The sequence below is a fragment of the Anomaloglossus baeobatrachus genome, chromosome 2 (genome assembly GCF_048569485.1).
Source record: "Anomaloglossus baeobatrachus isolate aAnoBae1 chromosome 2, aAnoBae1.hap1, whole genome shotgun sequence".
Taxonomy (NCBI): Eukaryota; Metazoa; Chordata; class Amphibia; order Anura; family Aromobatidae; genus Anomaloglossus; species Anomaloglossus baeobatrachus.
In genome coordinates, this window is record NC_134354.1 from 350419594 (window position 1) to 350438014 (window position 18421).

At 41.9% G+C, this 18421-nt stretch overlaps 1 protein-coding gene across 1 annotated transcript in view; it reads right to left on the reverse strand.

Annotated features, from left to right (window-relative positions):
- The window catches only part of LAPTM5 (lysosomal protein transmembrane 5), a 156696-nt gene that overhangs the window by 7604 nt on the left and 130671 nt on the right, over window positions 1-18421 (reverse strand). The window contains exon 6 of the mRNA XM_075333696.1: window positions 14633-14722. Within this exon, the coding sequence (XP_075189811.1) occupies window positions 14633-14722 (90 nt within the window). The remainder of the gene's footprint in view (window positions 1-14632; window positions 14723-18421) is intronic.

Below are 18421 nucleotides of genomic sequence, written 5' to 3' on the forward strand. Positions count from 1 at the left end.
AACCAAATCTGGCATTAAACTTCTCCACAACAGTATCACGGCCTTGCCTGTTGTGTTACTTGGTATTCATGATCTGTGCTTTAAACAGAACACTGAGACCATCACCGAGCAGGTGCATTGATAAGGAGACTTGATTACACACAGGTGGCTTATATTTATCATCATCAGTCATTTAGGACAACATTGGATCATTCAGAGATCCTCAATGAACTTCTGGAGTGAGTTTGCTGCACTGAAAGTAAAGGGGACGAATAATATTGCACGCCCCAATTTTCAGTTTTTTATTTTTTTACAAAAACTTAACAGAAGCAATAAAAATCGTTCAACTTTACAATTGTGTCCCACTTGTTGTTGATTCTTCACCATAAAGATAAAAATTTTAACATTATGTTTGAAGCCTGAAATGTGGGAAACGGTTGAAAAATTCAAGGGGGCCGAATACTTTTGCAAGGCACTGTATCTATCCAGAATTTAAACTTTTTTGCATTTTTTTTTCTGCAGTAGGCTAGCTTCAAAACCACAGCATTTAAGGTGAAAATGCATGTGCACCCATTTACAATTGAACTCCATGAATCCACTGTTACACTCCGCTTTTTAGATTCATATTTAAAGAGGTTGTCCAGTACTTTTACATTGATGGCCTATCCTTAGGATAGATCATCAATGTCTGATTGGTCGGGGTCCGACACCCCGCACCCCCACCGATCAACTGCTCTCTGTGACGGCACTGACAGAATGCAGCCGGAAATGCTCGGTTCCAGAGCTGCCCGTCTTTTGATAGTGGCCATGGCCGGGTACTGCAAATTTGCCTCCTGTTGATCTGAATAGGAGGCGGATGTGCAATACCCACCTGGGGCCACTATCAGTTGATGGGGCAGTTCTTGAACTGAGTATTTCCGGCTGTCTGCTGCCGGCACCAGGAGCAGCTAATTGGCAAGTTTTCATGGTGTCAGACCCCGGCCGATCAGACATTGATGACCTATCCTAAGGCACTGGGAATGACGTTATATTTTTGTAATAACTTAAAAACAAGATTAATACAGGATATAAACTTTACTCCTAGTTATCAACTGCTCCAGGCAGAATGAAACAAAGACATTACAAGATTCACTCTTGACTGACGCAGCAACAAAAATGGAAGATTTGTGCTTCTTTACCCGTAAACAACTTTCCCTTCCAATTAAATGTAGATAGTTTATTTGACCCAATAAATTATTTGCTTTTTGGAACAGAAACCTCTATGTGCAGAACACACTGAATGTCTTATGTGGCTAAGTAAATATTTTGCCATTAACGCTGTCATTCATTAAAAAAGCAAAATCTGCATTTCTTTCATCAGCAATCACAGGCCTATTGAATGGACACGCTCATTATCTATAACTCACCTAACAGTTTAGACCCTTTCCTGTGATTACATATTGCTATTGCTTACTGAATATATGACATATGTTTTTATCAGACAGTTAGATCCTTTAACAGAGGCATAATACATCCTATATGAGCTGCTTGGGGTTCCCTTGATGAACCAGTGCAGGAAGACCCTAAGTATCGATGGCACCCACTCTGTCTGGTCTGATCTATACAAGCACTATACTGATGAATTTGTCCTCGAATTGCTGCTCTGCGATACCACATTTCCCCAGTAGTGGCCACTGCAGATAATAAACATAGCTGGCTGCAATGTCATCACGTTATCACTGGCGGCTTGAGAGGCTAGACCTGCAGAAATGGGCTGATCCCAGAATGTCACTTTCTGTCCAGTGACTTTGTCAGAGGACAGCTGGATATTACATCTGTATAACCCATTATTGGCCATTACCCCTCATACACAAGGTGCTCAGACAGGGCATGGAGGATACAATTAGGGAACGGTTCCACTTGCGTATGACTCGCGCGAGTCTCGCATCGGTGTCAACCGGCACGGCGCACACTCTCCTGATAGGAGCGGGTCGGCTGTATGTATTTTCATGCATCCAGAGAGTGTACGGCCGTGCCAGGTGCTACCGATGCGAGACTCGCGCAAGTCATACGCAAGTGGAACCGTACCCTTACGCAGTATATTCTATTCATAACATATAGTATATATGTATTGACATGACATAAATACTTAACAAGTACAATACAATATCAAATAATTCTCCCAAAACTAACATACCGTAAGAAGTTTACATAAAAGGAAAAAAAATATATTATTACCCCATTTACACTTTATCACCAACAGAAAACAGAGTATTTAAAGGGCTTGTGAGCTAAGCTTTAACATATTAGTGGGAAACCGTCCCAATGAAAGGAAAAAAGAAGCAACAGTTAAGACAGTAATTCGCCCTCTGCTGCAGCCGTCTCCACTAAACCAGAGGAGATGATATCTTACCACTAGTCAATCAGTGGCCTCAGAGGTCAAGCCACTTGTGGTCGGGATGTAATCGCATTAGGTCTTGTGGAGATTGTGGGAATGGAAGGGCTAAATCAGGGAGGTAAACTCTTGTAGTAGGGGTCTTTTCTTATTTCTTTCATCAGGATGAATTCTCATTATGAAATTTAAAAAGTGAGAACTTTTATTAGCGGCAGACCCCTCTTCTTTAAAACCCATAGGATAACAAGGAACATATCTTTCCAACTGCACCCTAGTACACAAGGCACACTTGTCTGACTGGTGTACTGTATAACAGTATTATTTAGGAGCTAACTACCAGTGGTATTTAGGTACTGCATGTTTTTATTATTTAGGCAGTACATGTCGGTGTTTTTAGGGCACTGAATAGTTGGCTTGAAATTGAACTGCAGGTAAAGGGGTGTAAGGTGCCATAGAACGATTGTCCTACAATACATGATCAGAGCAAACAGCCTGCTCCCTCTATTAATACAGCATGAAGGTCTCAGTAAAATGAAGTAACGTTTCTAGTTCTACATCTTTGTTCCATTTGACCTATTTTCTCAAGACTTGAGCTGTGGCGCTGTAAAGTGCCTGAGAGGGGCAGTCGTGGGCGAGGGTCATGGTATCCTCAACCCACCCTGACACAGTACAGACACGGGGGGCAGAGTGGTGTGGGTGTTATGTGGTGGTGTGGAGGTGGTACCTTCTGTCTGCTACATTTCGGTTACTTCAGCCGGCTTATCCGGCTCCCGTTCACTTCCATGGGCCTCAAGCCCCAAGCGCGTAAACAGGCGATCACTAGGTAAAACTTTCAAAACTTTACTGTATAACAGTTCAGCAGATATTTTCTATCTTGTCATTACAGAGACATCACCATCAGCCTTATCTCCTTCATTCCTTCAGACACATGATTTTCTGTACCTGACCCAGCTCTACAGGAATGGCGGTAATGGGGCGACTTATCATCCTGCTTCGGACCACTCCCCAGCATGGTGGTGGATCACACAGTTCGGCTTATAGACGGTTAGACTCTCTTGATGCCCACTGCCGCAAATGCTTTCCCACAGGTACCGGCAGATAACTCCTATGGTAGGGTCGTCCCAACTCCTTTAAGTCTCTATGACACACTGGACTTGCATTCACTGTAGATGAGTCCCCACTAGATATCTTTCCTTTCTTTCCTTCAGCCTCTGTTCCTGTAGCAGGGATCAGGGGATGGTGGAAATTTTGGCTTTCTCCAATCCTTAGGTCCTGTCCCTGTCACCTCCATTGTTCCGCACTCCACTCTGTACTTCCATACCTCCCAATCGTCCTGGATTCTGTAGGACTGTCCCAATTTGAGATCTCTCTCACGTTGTCCCGTGGCTCCTCCCGTCAGTGCAGTGAATAAATTAAATTAAATACTCATCTACTTTGGGACACAAAAGCAGGTGGAGCAGTTCTCCTAAATCCAGCTCACCATATGTGCTTGGAAGTCCTATGGACGGTGCACGGAAAATCTCCAGCCAAGAGGTAAGCACAAAAATTCAGGAATCCGGCGGCACAGCATCTTCATAAAATAAGAATTCTATAATTCCATTAAAACCCAATAAACCTGTTTTATTGGGATTATAAAATTTTTATTTTATGAAGATGCTGTGCCGGTATCCGGAATTTTCATCTACTCTGGGGTAACAGGACTCGAACTCATGAACCACTGAGCTACTGCCTCTATTGGAAAACATAGGAAGATTTGGTAATCTTGACCTCTGTATTACGGTAGAGAAACGAGAAGCAGATTATTCAGATACAAAGATAGATAGATAGATAGATAGATAGATAGATAGATAGATAATAGATAGATAGATAGGTAGATAGACAGATATATAGATAGATGGATAGAGGGATAGATAGAGGGATAGATAAATCAAATCAAATAAGCTTTATTTATTTTTATATAGATAGATAAATAGATACATGCTAGATACATGCTAGATAGATAGATAATAGATAGATAATAGATAGATAATAGATAGCTAGATAGATAGATACATGATAGATAATAGATAGATATTTGATAGATGGATACATGATAGATAGATATATAGATAGATATATACATAGATAGAATATACATAGATAGATGATACATGATAGATAGATACATGATAGATAGATAGATAATAAATAGATGATAGATAGATAGATAGATAAAGGGATAGATAGATAGATAGATAATAGATAGAAAAATAGATAGATAGATGGATAGACAGATAGATGATAGATGGATAGATAGATGGATAGATAGAAAGATAAATAGATAGTAGATAGATAATAGATAGAGGGATATATATATATATATATATATATATATATATATTAAATAGATACATGATAGATAAATAGATTGATAGATACATGATAGATAAATAGATAGATAAATAGATACTGCATCTCTTTGTAGGTGAAGGAAGAAGTCAGATTCATTTGTTCCAATAAAACTACTATAAAGAAATGAACATTAAATATATATAAAAAAAAAATTCTTTATTTTCACCACTTTGGATTCAAATCAGCAATTTTCAGACATGTGTCCAGCAGCCCTCCTAGCTGTTCCAGCTGTTGAGCCACTAGGAGTGATGATGTTAGGCCAGAGTCACACTTGCAAGTGTCTCGCTAGTAACTTGCGCGAGTCTCTCATTGAATCACCCAGCACGGACTCACACTCTCCTGACAGGAGCGGGTCAGTTGCATGTATGTCTATGCAGCTGAGACGCTCCTGTCAGGAGAGTGTGAGTCCGTGCCGGGTGATTCAATGAGAGACTCGCGCGAGTTACACGCGAGACACTCGCAAGTGCGACTCTGGCCTTAGGAGGATTTTACATAGATGAACCTACAATGCAGCCACTGATTACACAGCAGATTACACAGGACATAGATCTCCATTGTACAGAGCAGCATCTCTACAGTTAGGTCCAGAAATATTTGGACAGTGACACAAGTTTTGTTATTTTAGCTGTTTACAAAAACATGTTCAGAAATACAATTATATGTATAATATGGGCTGAAAGTGCACACTCCCAGCTGCAATATGAGAGTTTTCACATCCAAATCGGAGAAAGGGTTTAGGAATCATAGCTCTGTAATGCATAGCCTCCTCTTTTTCAAGGGACCAAAAGTAATTGGACAAGTGACTCTAAGGGCTGCAATTAACTCTGAAGGCGTCTCCCTCGTTAACCTGTAATCAATGAAGTAGTGAAAAGGTCTGGGGTTGATTACAGGTGTGTGGTTTTTTCATTTGGAAGCTGTTGCTGTGACCAGACAACATGCGGTCTAAGGAACTCTCAACTGAGGTGAAGCAGAACATCCTGAGGCTGAAAAAAAAGAAAAAATCCATCAGAGAGATAGCAGACATGCTTGGAGTAGCAAAATCAACAGTTGGGTACATTCTGAGAAAAAAGGAATTGACTGGTGAGCTTGGGAACTCAAAAAGGCCTGGGCGTCCACGGATGACAACAGTGGTGGATGATCGCCGCATACTTTCTTTGGTGAAGAAGAACCCGTTCACAACATCAACTGAAGTCCAGAACACTCTCAGTGAAGTAGGTGTATCTGTCTCTAAGTCAACAGTAAAGAGAAGACTCCATGAAAGTAAATACAAAGGGTTCACATCTAGATGCAAACCATTCATCAATTCCAAAAATAGACAGGCCAGAGTTAAATTTGCTGAAAAACACCTCATGAAGCCAGCTCAGATCTGGAAAAGTATTCTATGGACAGATGAGACAAAGATCAACCTGTAGCAGAATGATGGGAAGAAAAAAGTTTGGAGAAGAAAGGGAACAGCACATGATCCAAGGCACACCACATCCTCTGTAAAACATGGTGGAGGCAACGTGATGGCATGGGCATGCATGGCTTTCAATGGCACTGGGTCACTTGTGTTTATTGATGACATACCAGCAGACAAGAGTAGCCGGATGAATTCTGAAGTGTACCGGGATATACTTTCAGCCCAGATTCAGCCAAATGCCGCAAAGTTGATCGGACGGCGCTTCATAGTACAGATGGACAATGACCCCAAGCATACAGCCAAAGCTACCCAGGAGTTCATGAGTGCAAAAAAGTGGAACATTCTGCAATGGCCAAGTCAATCACCAGATCTTAACCCAATTGAGCATGCACTTCACTTGCTCAAATCCAGACTTAAGACGGAAAGACCCACAAACAAGCAAGACCTGAAGGCTGCGGCTGTAAAGGCCTGGCAAAGCATTAAGAAGGAGGAAACCCAGCGTTTGGTGATGTCCATGGGTTCCAGACTTAAGGCAGTGATTGCCTCCAAAGGATTTGCAACAAAATATTGAAAATAAAAATATTTTGTTTGGGTTTGGTTTATTTGTCCAATTACTTTTGACCTCCTAAAATGTGAAGTGTTTGTAAAGAAATGTGTACAATTCCTACAATTTCTATCAGATATTTTTGTTCAAACCTTCAAATTAAACGTTACAATCTGCACTTGAATTCTGTTGTAGAGGTTTCATTTCAAATCCAATGTGGTGGCATGCAGAGCCCAACTCGCGAAAATTGTGTCACTGTCCAAAGATTTCTGGACCTAACTGTATGTCCTGTATTCTACAGGCAGAGGAAAAGAGATTTATTTTTCTTCTAATAAAACTAAAAAAAAATAGAATAATGTCATTTTATTACACTATTTTATAAAATAATAAACATCACAAATCAGCAAATAACATGGACATATTTGGTATCCCTGTAATCGTAAAGTCCCGAACAATACAGCGATCAGATTATTTATGAAGATTGGTAAATGGTGTAAAAAAAATGGCGCAATTTATTATCTTTATTTATTAAAACCCATAAAATATGTAATAGAAATGTATTGTTGAGGCAGTGTTCACATGTAAGGTAAATGCTGCGTTTTTTTTCTGCAGGTGTCCGCACCACGAGCGCAATAACAATCTTCTCTGATTATTGCGTGTCTGCGGTACTTTTTATACATTGTCCCCCTTATTTGACACATGTTTGTTGCAGATGTGAATCCTGAAGCTTTATAAAGAAAAAACCCTCAAATCCATAAAGTTCAGTAGCGTCTTTAAGGTGGTGTCACACATAACGACGACGACAACGACGTCGCTGCTACGTCACCATTTTCTGTGACGTTGCAGCGACGTCCCATCGCTGTCGCTGTGTGTGACATCCAGCAACGACCTGGCCCCTGCTGTGAGGTCGCCGGTCGTTGCTGAATGTCCAGCTTCATTTTTTGGTCGTCACTCTCCCGCTGTGACACACACATCGCTGTGTGTGACAGCGAGAGAGCGACGAAATGAAGCGATCAGGAGCCGGCACTGGCAGCTGCGGTAAGCTGTAACCAGCGTAAACATCGGGTAACCAAGGGAAGACCTTTCCCTGGTTACCCGATGTTTACGCTGGTTACCAGCCTCCGCTCTTGCTGCCAGTGCCGGCTCCTGCACTGTGACATGTGGCTGCAGTATGCATCGGGTAATTAACCCGATGCATACTGTAGCAAGGAGAGCAAGGAGCCAGCGCTAAGCAGTGCGCGCGGCTCCCTGCTCTCTGAACTGTGACATGTAGCTGCAGCACACATCGGGTTAATTAACCCGATGTGTGCTGCAGGAGAGCAAGGAGCCAGCGCTAAGCGCGGCTCCCTGCTCTCTGAACTGTGACATGTAGCTGCAGCACACATCGGGTTAATTAACCCGATGTGTGCTGCAGGAGAGCAAGGAGCCAGCGCTAAGCGCGGCTCCCTGCTCTCTGCACATGTAGCAACCTTATGATCGCTGCTTCTGCTGTGTTTGACAGCTAAGCAGCGATCATAACAGCGACTTACAAGGTCGCTGTTACGTCACCGAAAATGGTGACGTAACAGCGACGTCGTTGTCGCTGTCGTTTAGTGTGACACCAGCTTTAGACTCAGAGGGTGGAGATTTCATGATGTCTCATCCACTTTGCTTGGACATAAACAATAATAATAATAATAATAATATAGCTTCACTTTATATTGTGTCAAAGTGTCATATCTTTATCGTGTTGTCCCATGAAAAGATATAATAAAATATTTACAAAAATGTGAAGGGTGTGATATATATATTACTTTTGTGATATACTGTATAATGACTCACAAAGTATAATGGCCCCAATTGCGCACACACACACACGCACACACACACACACACACACACACACACACACATACACTCACACACACACACTTTAATCACCTCCAGTCTCCCCACATTTTATGATGAACCCACCTCCCCCTACATTCGGTATATCCCCTGCACACAATATATCCCAACAAAAGTAAACTAAAATAAAAATCCCCCTCGATGTTTCTTTAGTCTCTGTGTGTCCTGATGCTCCCGCAGCTAGTAAATGTAGTCAGATCATTGCACTCCTACAGCGAGACTTAGGCGGGCTTTGCACACTACGACATCGCAGGTGCGATATCGGTGGGGTCAAATCGAAAGTGACGCACATCCGGCGTCGCAGTCGATATCGTAGTGTGTAAATCCTTTTTGATACAATTAACGAGCGCAAAAGCGTCGTTATCGTATTATTGGTGTAGGGTCCGGCATTTCCATTATTTGGCAGCAGCGACAGGTACGATGTTGTTTGTCGTTCCTGCGGCAGCAAACATCGCTGCGTATGAAGCCGCAGGAGCGAGGAACAGCTCCTACCTGCGTCACCGCGTCTCATGCCGGCTCTGCGGAAGGAAGGAGGAGGGCGGGATGTTTAAGTCCTGCTCATCTCCACCCCTCTGCTTCTATTGGCCGCCTGCTGTGTGACGTCGCTATGACGCCGTACGACCTGCCCCCTTAATAAGGAGGCGGGTCGCTGGCCAGAGCGATGTCGCAGGGCAGCTGAGTGCATGTGAAGCTGGCGTAGCGATAATGTTCGCTACACCAGCTATCACCATGATATCACAGCTGCGACGGGGGCGGGGACTATCGTGCACGGCATCACAACATCGGCTTGCGGTGTCGTAGTGTGCAAAGGGCCCCTTAGAGTTCCGACAGAGTGAATGATGGAGCAATTAGCTGATGGACTGGGGAGAGTGAGCAGCCATTAACTTTGATGGATAGGTCTGTTGGGGGGGATTGAGTGAGATGGAGTAAAGATGATGAATTCACGCCCATGTTAAAGGTAACCTGTCACTAGGTTTTTCCCTTATGAGCAGCAACTACCACCAGGGAGCCCTTATATACAGCATTCCAGAATGCTGTGTATAAGAGCCCAGGCTGCTATGTAGAACATAAAAATCAGCTTATATTGCTCACTTAAGGGGCGGTACGATTCGATGGGTGTCGCTGGTCTTGGTCCAGCATTTCCTCCATCTTGTGTGATAGTCATCCTCCTGCCCAGCCCTGCATACCATGTCATCCACACAGAGGACTCCGTTGCACTCCTGCGCATGCGCACTTTCGTCTACCCGGCTGAGGGCAGATCAAAGTATTGTAGTGCTCATGCATGGGCGGTCTTTGACTTTTCCTTATTCATATGCATTACAGTACTTTGCTCTGCCCTCAGCATGGCAGATCAAAGTGCCATGTGCAGGACCGCAATGGAGGCCTCTGTGTGAATGACATAGGATGTGTCATCAACATGAGGCTGGGTAGAAGGATGGCGACTGCACAGGATAGAGAAGGCGCTGGATCGAGAACAGCGGCGCCTACCGGACCGGACTGCCTCCTAGGTGAGTATTATAAAAGTGATTTTTTTACATTCTACACAGTGGCCTGGGCTCTTATATACAGTATTCTAGAATTCTATATATTAGGACTCACTGGTGGTGGCCACAGGTCAAAAGGGAAAACCTGGTGACAGGTTCCCTTTCAGTTATAGAAATTGAGCAGAGAAAAAGCATGAAATAGCTTGCAGATATTGTGGAATTCTGGTTAGTAAAGAGGTGATATCAGGTTCAGAGAGGTAGATTTGTGTGTCGTTAGCATAGAGATGATACTGAAAGTTGTGAGCTGTCCCCGGCCAAAGTTGTAGATGGAGAAAAGAAGGGGGTCCAAGAATGGGGGCCATTATACTTTGTGGATGGCTGTAGGGGCAGTTAACTATGTAGAGGGCTGTGGGGAACTGTTATGATGTGTGAGGGCCATTGTACTGTGTTAAAGGATGTGGGGAACATTATACAGTCTGTTAGCTATTATACTGTATGGTGGGTTGTGTTAGGGCCGTTATACTGTGTGGAGGACTGTGGAGCACCATTACACTGTGTGTGGGCCATTGCACTGTGTAGAGGGCTATGTGGAGGCTATTATACTGTGTAAAAGGCTGTGGGGGGCATTACACTGTGTGAACGGCTGTTTGGAGGACATTATACTATGTGGAGGCAGTGTAGGGGCCATTTTATAGTATATTGGTCTCCATAAATCCCCTCATACAGTATTTTTATTCAGTGTACTCATACTGTATGGAGGGTTTTGGGGAGCCTAATACAATATAGGGGGCCATCATACTGTTTAGTGAGACTGTGGGGGACATTTTACTGTGTTGGGGGTCACTCAAGGCCTCATACTGCAATGTGTATAGGGGAACTGTGGGGACATTACTATTTTGGTAGCACTATGGTGGCATTAAATTATCTGTGGGGGTATCAACTGTGTTTATGGCAATTCTATTAAGTACACGAAAAGAGAGGAGGAGCGCATGTGAAGGATTTCAGGAAAAAGATACAGGTAAAATATATCTTTGTACCGTGTTAGCCAGTGGAGATAATATTTTTTTTTTTTTTTACTGCACTATTCTATGTCCTGTTGTGTATAAATATGTGACTCTTCAGATTTTGTGTTATACCATGCCTGATGAAGAGACCTCAGTAGTTTCGAAAGCTTGCAATTATTACCATCTTTTCAGTTAGCCATTAAAAGGTATCAACCACTGAGGACTTCAGTTCTTTTAAACAATTTTTAGGAAAAAGATAGTAAGAAGGGTATTTAAACCGCTCACCTGGAGAGGTTGTGCAACCTTGCACAACCTCGGTTAGAGCGCTGGTTGTCGAGCTGGGCAGTACACCCAGACGTCACAATGGAGATCCTCTGCCTAAGTGAACTTTGTCCTGTGGGGCGATCATGTGACCGGTCACATGGAAGCCATGTGACCGCCGATCCCAGAAGAGATTTCCAGACTCAAACTAAAAGCAGCTCCTGCCGTGAGTCCCAATATGGGAATGTGGAAGATGCTGAATAATTGCACGGTGGATCCACCTGATGAAGATATTACATTGATATCGAAACGCGTTGTGGTATGAATAAAGAAATTCAAGCAAGTAACCATCTGTCTCCTCCTTAGCGCTCCCCAGGACCGTGCAATTATTCAGCCTATGGCAATTCTGTTGGCATTGAACATTATGGGGGCCATTAAAGGGTCACCATAGTGGGTGAAAACACTAAGATACTTCAATAGGGGCAAAATTACTTTATAAGTGCTGCAATACATGTCTACATGTCCTATCGTCTAACTTTAATAATTGGACATTTTGTGACTATGCCTATGTGCCATGACCCTGCTTACTCTGCCTTTTTGTTATTAGGTGATGTGGGGGGCCCAAGTAGGAGTTTTGCTATGGTGCCCCATGATTTCTACATATGCCACTAATTAAAACCCTGCTGCACAATTTTCACCATGTATATTTTTATCTTAAACATTCCAGCATTTCAGAAAAAAATTACCTTAAAGATTCAGACTTTAAATATACCTGGCGGTAGGTGGTTGACAGGTCTGATCCATAGGGAGATACCTGTCAATCACCTAGAGCAGTGCAGGGGATAGCAGGTTGGGGGCAGAGCCAGATTAATCTTTTCTATGGCTATCATCCCATGATCTTTATTGCAAGGAGTGTTTCGGAGAAAAATATACAGTACCTGCCAGCAATTGTGCAGCCAAGCTCCGATTCATGCTGCCTGTGGTTAGGGCAGCCTGAATCAGGCCTCAGGTTCCCTTTAAATTAATGTAAAAATACCTTAGAGTAAAATGGCGGTTTTCCAAAAATGCAGGGGTGTCTTATAGTATATATATCTTTTCAGTTGCTTCACAGCACACCTCCCAAATTTTAGAGAAGAGAAAGAGGAACAAACCATACTATGGCAATTTTTTTTACCACAAACATTGCCACACCCTTTTACCATGTCTTTCTACTTTGCCCAATGCAGATGTCATTGGGGCCAGTGGCACTGACGTTCAGCAGATGGGTGAGACCCAAACGCGAGTCTGTCCCGCTGTATCCAGCACGGTTGGGAATGTCTTACCTTCCAGCATCCCTGGCATGGCTTTTGAGTAGCTAGACCCGGCACAATAATATCTCTGCTTCATCCTCATCTCTAGTTGAGATCTATGGATTTCTTTTCTATTCATTCACTTATAGTTGTAGTAGCCATAGTGCTCTCTTTCTTATGTCACAATATGACATGTTACTTATTGTGCCTTTGAGACCGTGTTCACATATTGAAGAAGTACAGGTTTTTCATGCTCCACATAGAAACCTACTGAGGAAAAAAACACCAAAACAGCAGAGTTCAGCAGCGTGGACGGTTATTTGCATGAAATCCCATCCACTTTGCTTTGACAGTTAAACACAGCAGAATTTATGTGAAATTTGTTTTTAGAAAAAAACACAACATTTATGCTACATGTGAACTTAGCCTAAAAATCCAAGCAAGGTGGAAGTGATTTCATCAATACTCCTGCCTTATTGCTGCTGGACTCAGCGGTTTTGGTGCTTTTTTTTCCCACTATAGGCGTCTATGCGAAGCCTGGCAAAAATTCAAGTAAAAAAAATGCTGTTGCATATATAGTATAGAATGAAAGCTTTTCTGTATTATTAAAATGCATTAAATTCTGTGCCAAAAATGAATCAAATAAGGTGGGAAACACATAAAAAACTGCAGCAAGTGCACCATCATTAGAGACGATTGTTATTTGGTGTCGTGGTATGGACACCTGCAAAAAACATGCAGAAAAAAGCAGTATAAAAAATGCAGCATTTACGCTGTGTGTGAACTCATCCCCAGTGTTATATTTTTACTTCATTTTTATGAGTTTAAAAAATCAATCCTTTTTTTATGCCATTTACGGATCACCATAAATAATCTGATCTCTGTATTATATGGGTTGTTAAGATTACATGGACATCTAATTTGTGATATTTGTTATGTTTTTTAGCATTTTATTGGAAAAACTTTTTTAACTTTTATTTTTGCTCTAGAATTTGGAGACACTGTATACACACACTGTATGTTAATATATCAATATTGTCAGCCTATGGTTATAAAGTCTGCAGTACAGAAAAGTCTTCCATACTCATCAGTGTAGGTTGTGGCTCATAGTATTAGCTGCGGCCAGCCATGATACCGGTTGTGGGGTCTATCCCTGGGGAGAACATATATGTCCATGTTAATTGTGATGTTTGCTTAGAAATGTACATTAAAAATTTTATTATTTTTTTTATTATTTTGAGTGTTTTTATATGAAGATAAAACTCTTACTTTCCCTCTATAATACAGGTACATACAGTGTATCTCTATGTACCAGTATAATCTGTCTGTGGGTTCAGAGACTGCATGTATAGAAAATTCTCCCATAATTGTCAGTGCAGGTTGTGGCTTCGCTTCCTGGGGAGACCAGATCACAAGAAAGTAATTTTTTATTTAATAGGTGAGCGCAGATCAGACATGCCAGCCCTGCTCTCCCAGGTGGAGGAGCGATGAAGACGCTGGAGAGGAGACAGTGCAAGGAGTGAGTGGAAGTTGTGACAAAGCCCTGACCTGTTGGAGCAGGAGTGCCTCCTCAAATCGGTACAGTCCCGCTAAACGTGAGATGGTTGGGGGCGTCTAGAGACAGCGGTATTAACCATCGAGCCTCTGTGCGGCCCATTGTGCTCCATATTGTATATATTAGTATAGATACCATGATTTACCTATGCAATTTGCGATTTTTCTTAGTAAATTGTTGCAGGAGTTACAGAAATTATTAGTCTGAGATTTCGAGTCTCCCGAGATCTTTACCCATTGGTCTCTTTGTAATATAGTGCTGGACATTATACCATGTTTATTTCCACCAGCTCCTTGTGCTCTGCTGGTGCTAAGTAAGAAGTTTATGGAGCGGACATGGAATATATTCCTCCTGCTAATTGCATTGCACGGAGCTGCTGAATCATCTTTCTCTGGCTTACTCATTTTAATTACACAGCAACTGTAAAGTTTAGAAATGTATATTCAGAAATGAAAAAGTTACCTTATACAAGATCACAGCAGTATGGAGCAAAGAGAAGATGATCATATTCTTGATGTATTTCTCGGAAGACATGCTTGCAGAAGAGTAAGTCTAAGATAAAGAGCAGAGTTTATTACGATTTCACCCCATAAACAGAATTGCTAATGCATTTTATAATCCCATAGATTTAAGACAGATAATAAAGAGCATAAGCTTCACCACATCTTTTAAAGTAGCTGGAATATTGATTTATTCTGGTAGCAATATGGAGTTCAAATCTTGATCATCTTTACTTCTCTATTGCTTTTCACTTAGAGTTATACCACATGAACAGAGTATTTAAGCTATAATGTCCTTATAGATGCGACAGAGCTAAATATGCCAGTCTAGCAAATAGAGATGCACAAATGGTCTAGATGGAAATCAAATTAGTATTGAATTGTAGGAAATTCGCTGGATACAGCAAATTTGAGCAATTTGTGATTCAATTTGCACGAATCGCCAAAATACTTATCGCTATGATACGAGGGGCTGCTGATAAGTCTTTGGCTTTACCAAGAAAGAAACGAGATAGGATGATGAAAATTTACATTTATTCCACATACTCTCAACTGATGTCACCTCACACCGGTATTCCAAATTCTCTATACCTAGCAAAGAGAAGGATTTCGGTTATGCCTCAAACCAGGCATCCATAGCACCCATGGCATCAGAAATGGTGTAAAAATGTTTACCCATGAGTTGCTTCTTCAGGTTTGGAAACAGATGATAGTCAGAGGGAGCTAGATCTGGTGAATAAGGTGGGTCGTCAACCATCTGGAAACCCAGCTCTGCCAGTTTTGCCGTGGTCACTTGTGCAGTGTAAGTCTTGCAGGAACAAGATTCCTTTGGACAGCTTGCTGAGCCTTTTGGCCTTCAGAGCTGCCTTCAATTGGTCCAAAAGTTCAATGTATTACCTTGCATTGATGGTGGAACCCTTTTGAAGGTAGTCCACTAGCAGCATGCCCTCTTTATCCCAGAACACAGACACCATCACACTAGTGGCTGATTTTTGTGTCCTGAGCTTCTTTGGATGAGGAGAACCACTGGACCTCCACTCTTGACTGGTCCTTCTTTTCAGGGTAATACAAATAAACCAAGGTCTCATCCATAGTGACTAGTAGATCCAAGAAGTTCTTATCAGTCCGGAAACGCTGACAAATGGAGCGGGAAGTTTTCACTCGCATACTTCTCTGATCTGTTGTCAAACATTTGGGGATCCACTTTGCAGATAGCCTCCTCATGTCCAAATCTTCATGGATGATGACACAAACACATTCATGGGAAATCCCCTTGATGCCTGCTATTGGTTTAACTGAAATTCATCGATTCTCCAGTATGAGGTTGTGCACAGTATTGATGATCTCTGGAACAACAACCACTCTCGGTCATCCAGGACGTTCCTCATCATTGGTGCTGAAGTGGCCCGTTTTAAATTTGGCACCCCAGCTCTTAACAGTGGAATATGAATGGTATTGATCTCCCAATGTCTGTTACATATAACCATGAATATCCTTCGTGGACTTTCCTTGCAGAAACAGGAATTTTATCACTCGTCTGCTCTCAGTTGCTATGAATATCGCAATAGATTCCGACATTTTGTTTTCCCACGTGCGTAGAACACTGTTGCCATAAGCAACAAACACTACATTTTGAAAACATATATTAGACACAGAAGGCTTTCATATAATGTAACATTTGTTACCATAGAAACAAAAAAAAAATCACAAAGCCAAAGACTTAGCAGCAGCCATTCGTACACAATGCAGAATATTGCTTCAGTGAGAGAAGGTTCACAGGACCTTCACAGGTTTCCAATAATGCCTTGCAGCTATCAGTTAGCCCTTAGCATAGAGCAGCCATCACATACCCTTGTGCAGAATTATTAGGCAAATGAGTATTTTGATCACATGATAATTTTTATACATGTTGTCCTACTTCAAGCTGAATAGGCTTGAGAGCCATCTACCAATTAAGTAAATCAGGTGATGTGCATCTCTGTAATGAGGAGGGGTGTGGTATAATGACATCACCACCCTATATATGGTGTGCTTAATTATTAAGCAACTTCCTTTCCTTTGGCAAAATGGGTCAGAAGAGAGATTTGATGGGTTCTGAAAAGTCCAAAATTGTGAGATGTCTTGCAGAGGGATGCAGCAGTCTTGAAATTGCCAAACTTTTGAAGCGTGATCACCGAACAATCAAGCGTTTCATACTAAGTAGCCAACAGGGTCGCAAGAAGCATGTTGGCAAAAAAAAGCGCAAAATAACTGCCCATGAATTGAGTAAAATCAAGCGTGAAGCTGCCAAGATGCTATTTGCCACCAGTTTGGCCATATTTCAGAGCTGCAACATTACTGGAGTATCAAAAAGCAAAAGGTGTGCCATACTCCGGGACATGGCCAAGGTAAGAAAGGCTGAAAAATGATGACCACCTTTGACCAAGAAACATAAGATAAAACGTCAAGACTGGGATAAGAAATATGTTAAGACTGATTTTTCAAAGGTTTTATGGACTGATGAAATGAGGGTGACTTTTTATGAGCCAGATGGATGGGCCAGAGCCTGGATCAGTAAAGGGCAGAGAGCTCCACTCCGACTCAGCAAGATGGAGGTGGGGTACTGGTATGGGCTGGTATCATCAAAGATGAACTTGTGGGACCTTTTCAGGTTGAGGATGGAGTGAAGCTCAACTCCTAGACCTACTGCAAGTTTGTGGAAGACAACTTCTTCATGCAGTGATACAGGAAGAAGTTTGTATCGTTCAATAAAAACATGATTTTCATGCAGGACAATGCTCCATCACATGCATCCAACTACTCCCCAGCGTGGCTGGCCAGTGAAGGTCTAAAAGATGAAAAATAATGACATTGATCCCTTGTTCACCTGATCTGAACCCCATAGAAAACCTGTAGCCCCTCATAAAATGTAAGATCTACAGGGAGGGAAAACAGTACACCTCTCAGAACAGTTTAAGTAAGAGAACAAGAGTCAAAAGGTGCCAAAAGAAGTGAGTATTATTTTATTATTTAAACTTATTTATGTGCAACCAGCAAATAAATGGTGGGGTATGGGGGAGCTCTTTTCCACACATTCAGGATTATGCACTGGCCACTTTATCTTGTTTACCTAGCGATTTGACCAGATTTTACTCATGCATTAGGGGTGTCCGGGCGGGCTATTTATATGTATTTATTATGCACATGCACTTTATCTACATTGTCCCTGATAATTTGTTCTGACATCACCATGTATGTTATGCTTTTGTAATCGGTCATTTCCAAATACCATCTATTTGATGATCCTGTTTATGTGTTCTCACATCCCTCTGTTTTTATTCCCCCTTTTTTTGCTGGTTGCACATAAATAAGTTTAAATAATAAAAATAATACTTCTTTTGGCACCTTTTGACTCTTGTTCTCTTACTTTAACATGTCAGTTTGAGTCGCTGCAATGGTCTTATTGACCAATCTGGGCTAAATATTGCCCAGCATGATTATTTATACTGCTGCATGGGGGTCCCTATATTTAACACCTCTCAGACCAGTGTCTGGGAGGCTGTGGTGGCTGCTGCCACTTTTGCCAATTGCCAATTGGCAAATTTTGCCAATTTTGATCGTAAACAGATAAAGCAACTAATCGAATCTATGGATGGTAGGCTGTTCAGTGTGATCAGACAGAAAGGTTGCTATATTGGTCACTAATTTTTTGGGGGGTTTGTTTTTGCATGTCAGAAATGTTTATTTCTAAATTTTGTGCAGTTATATTGGT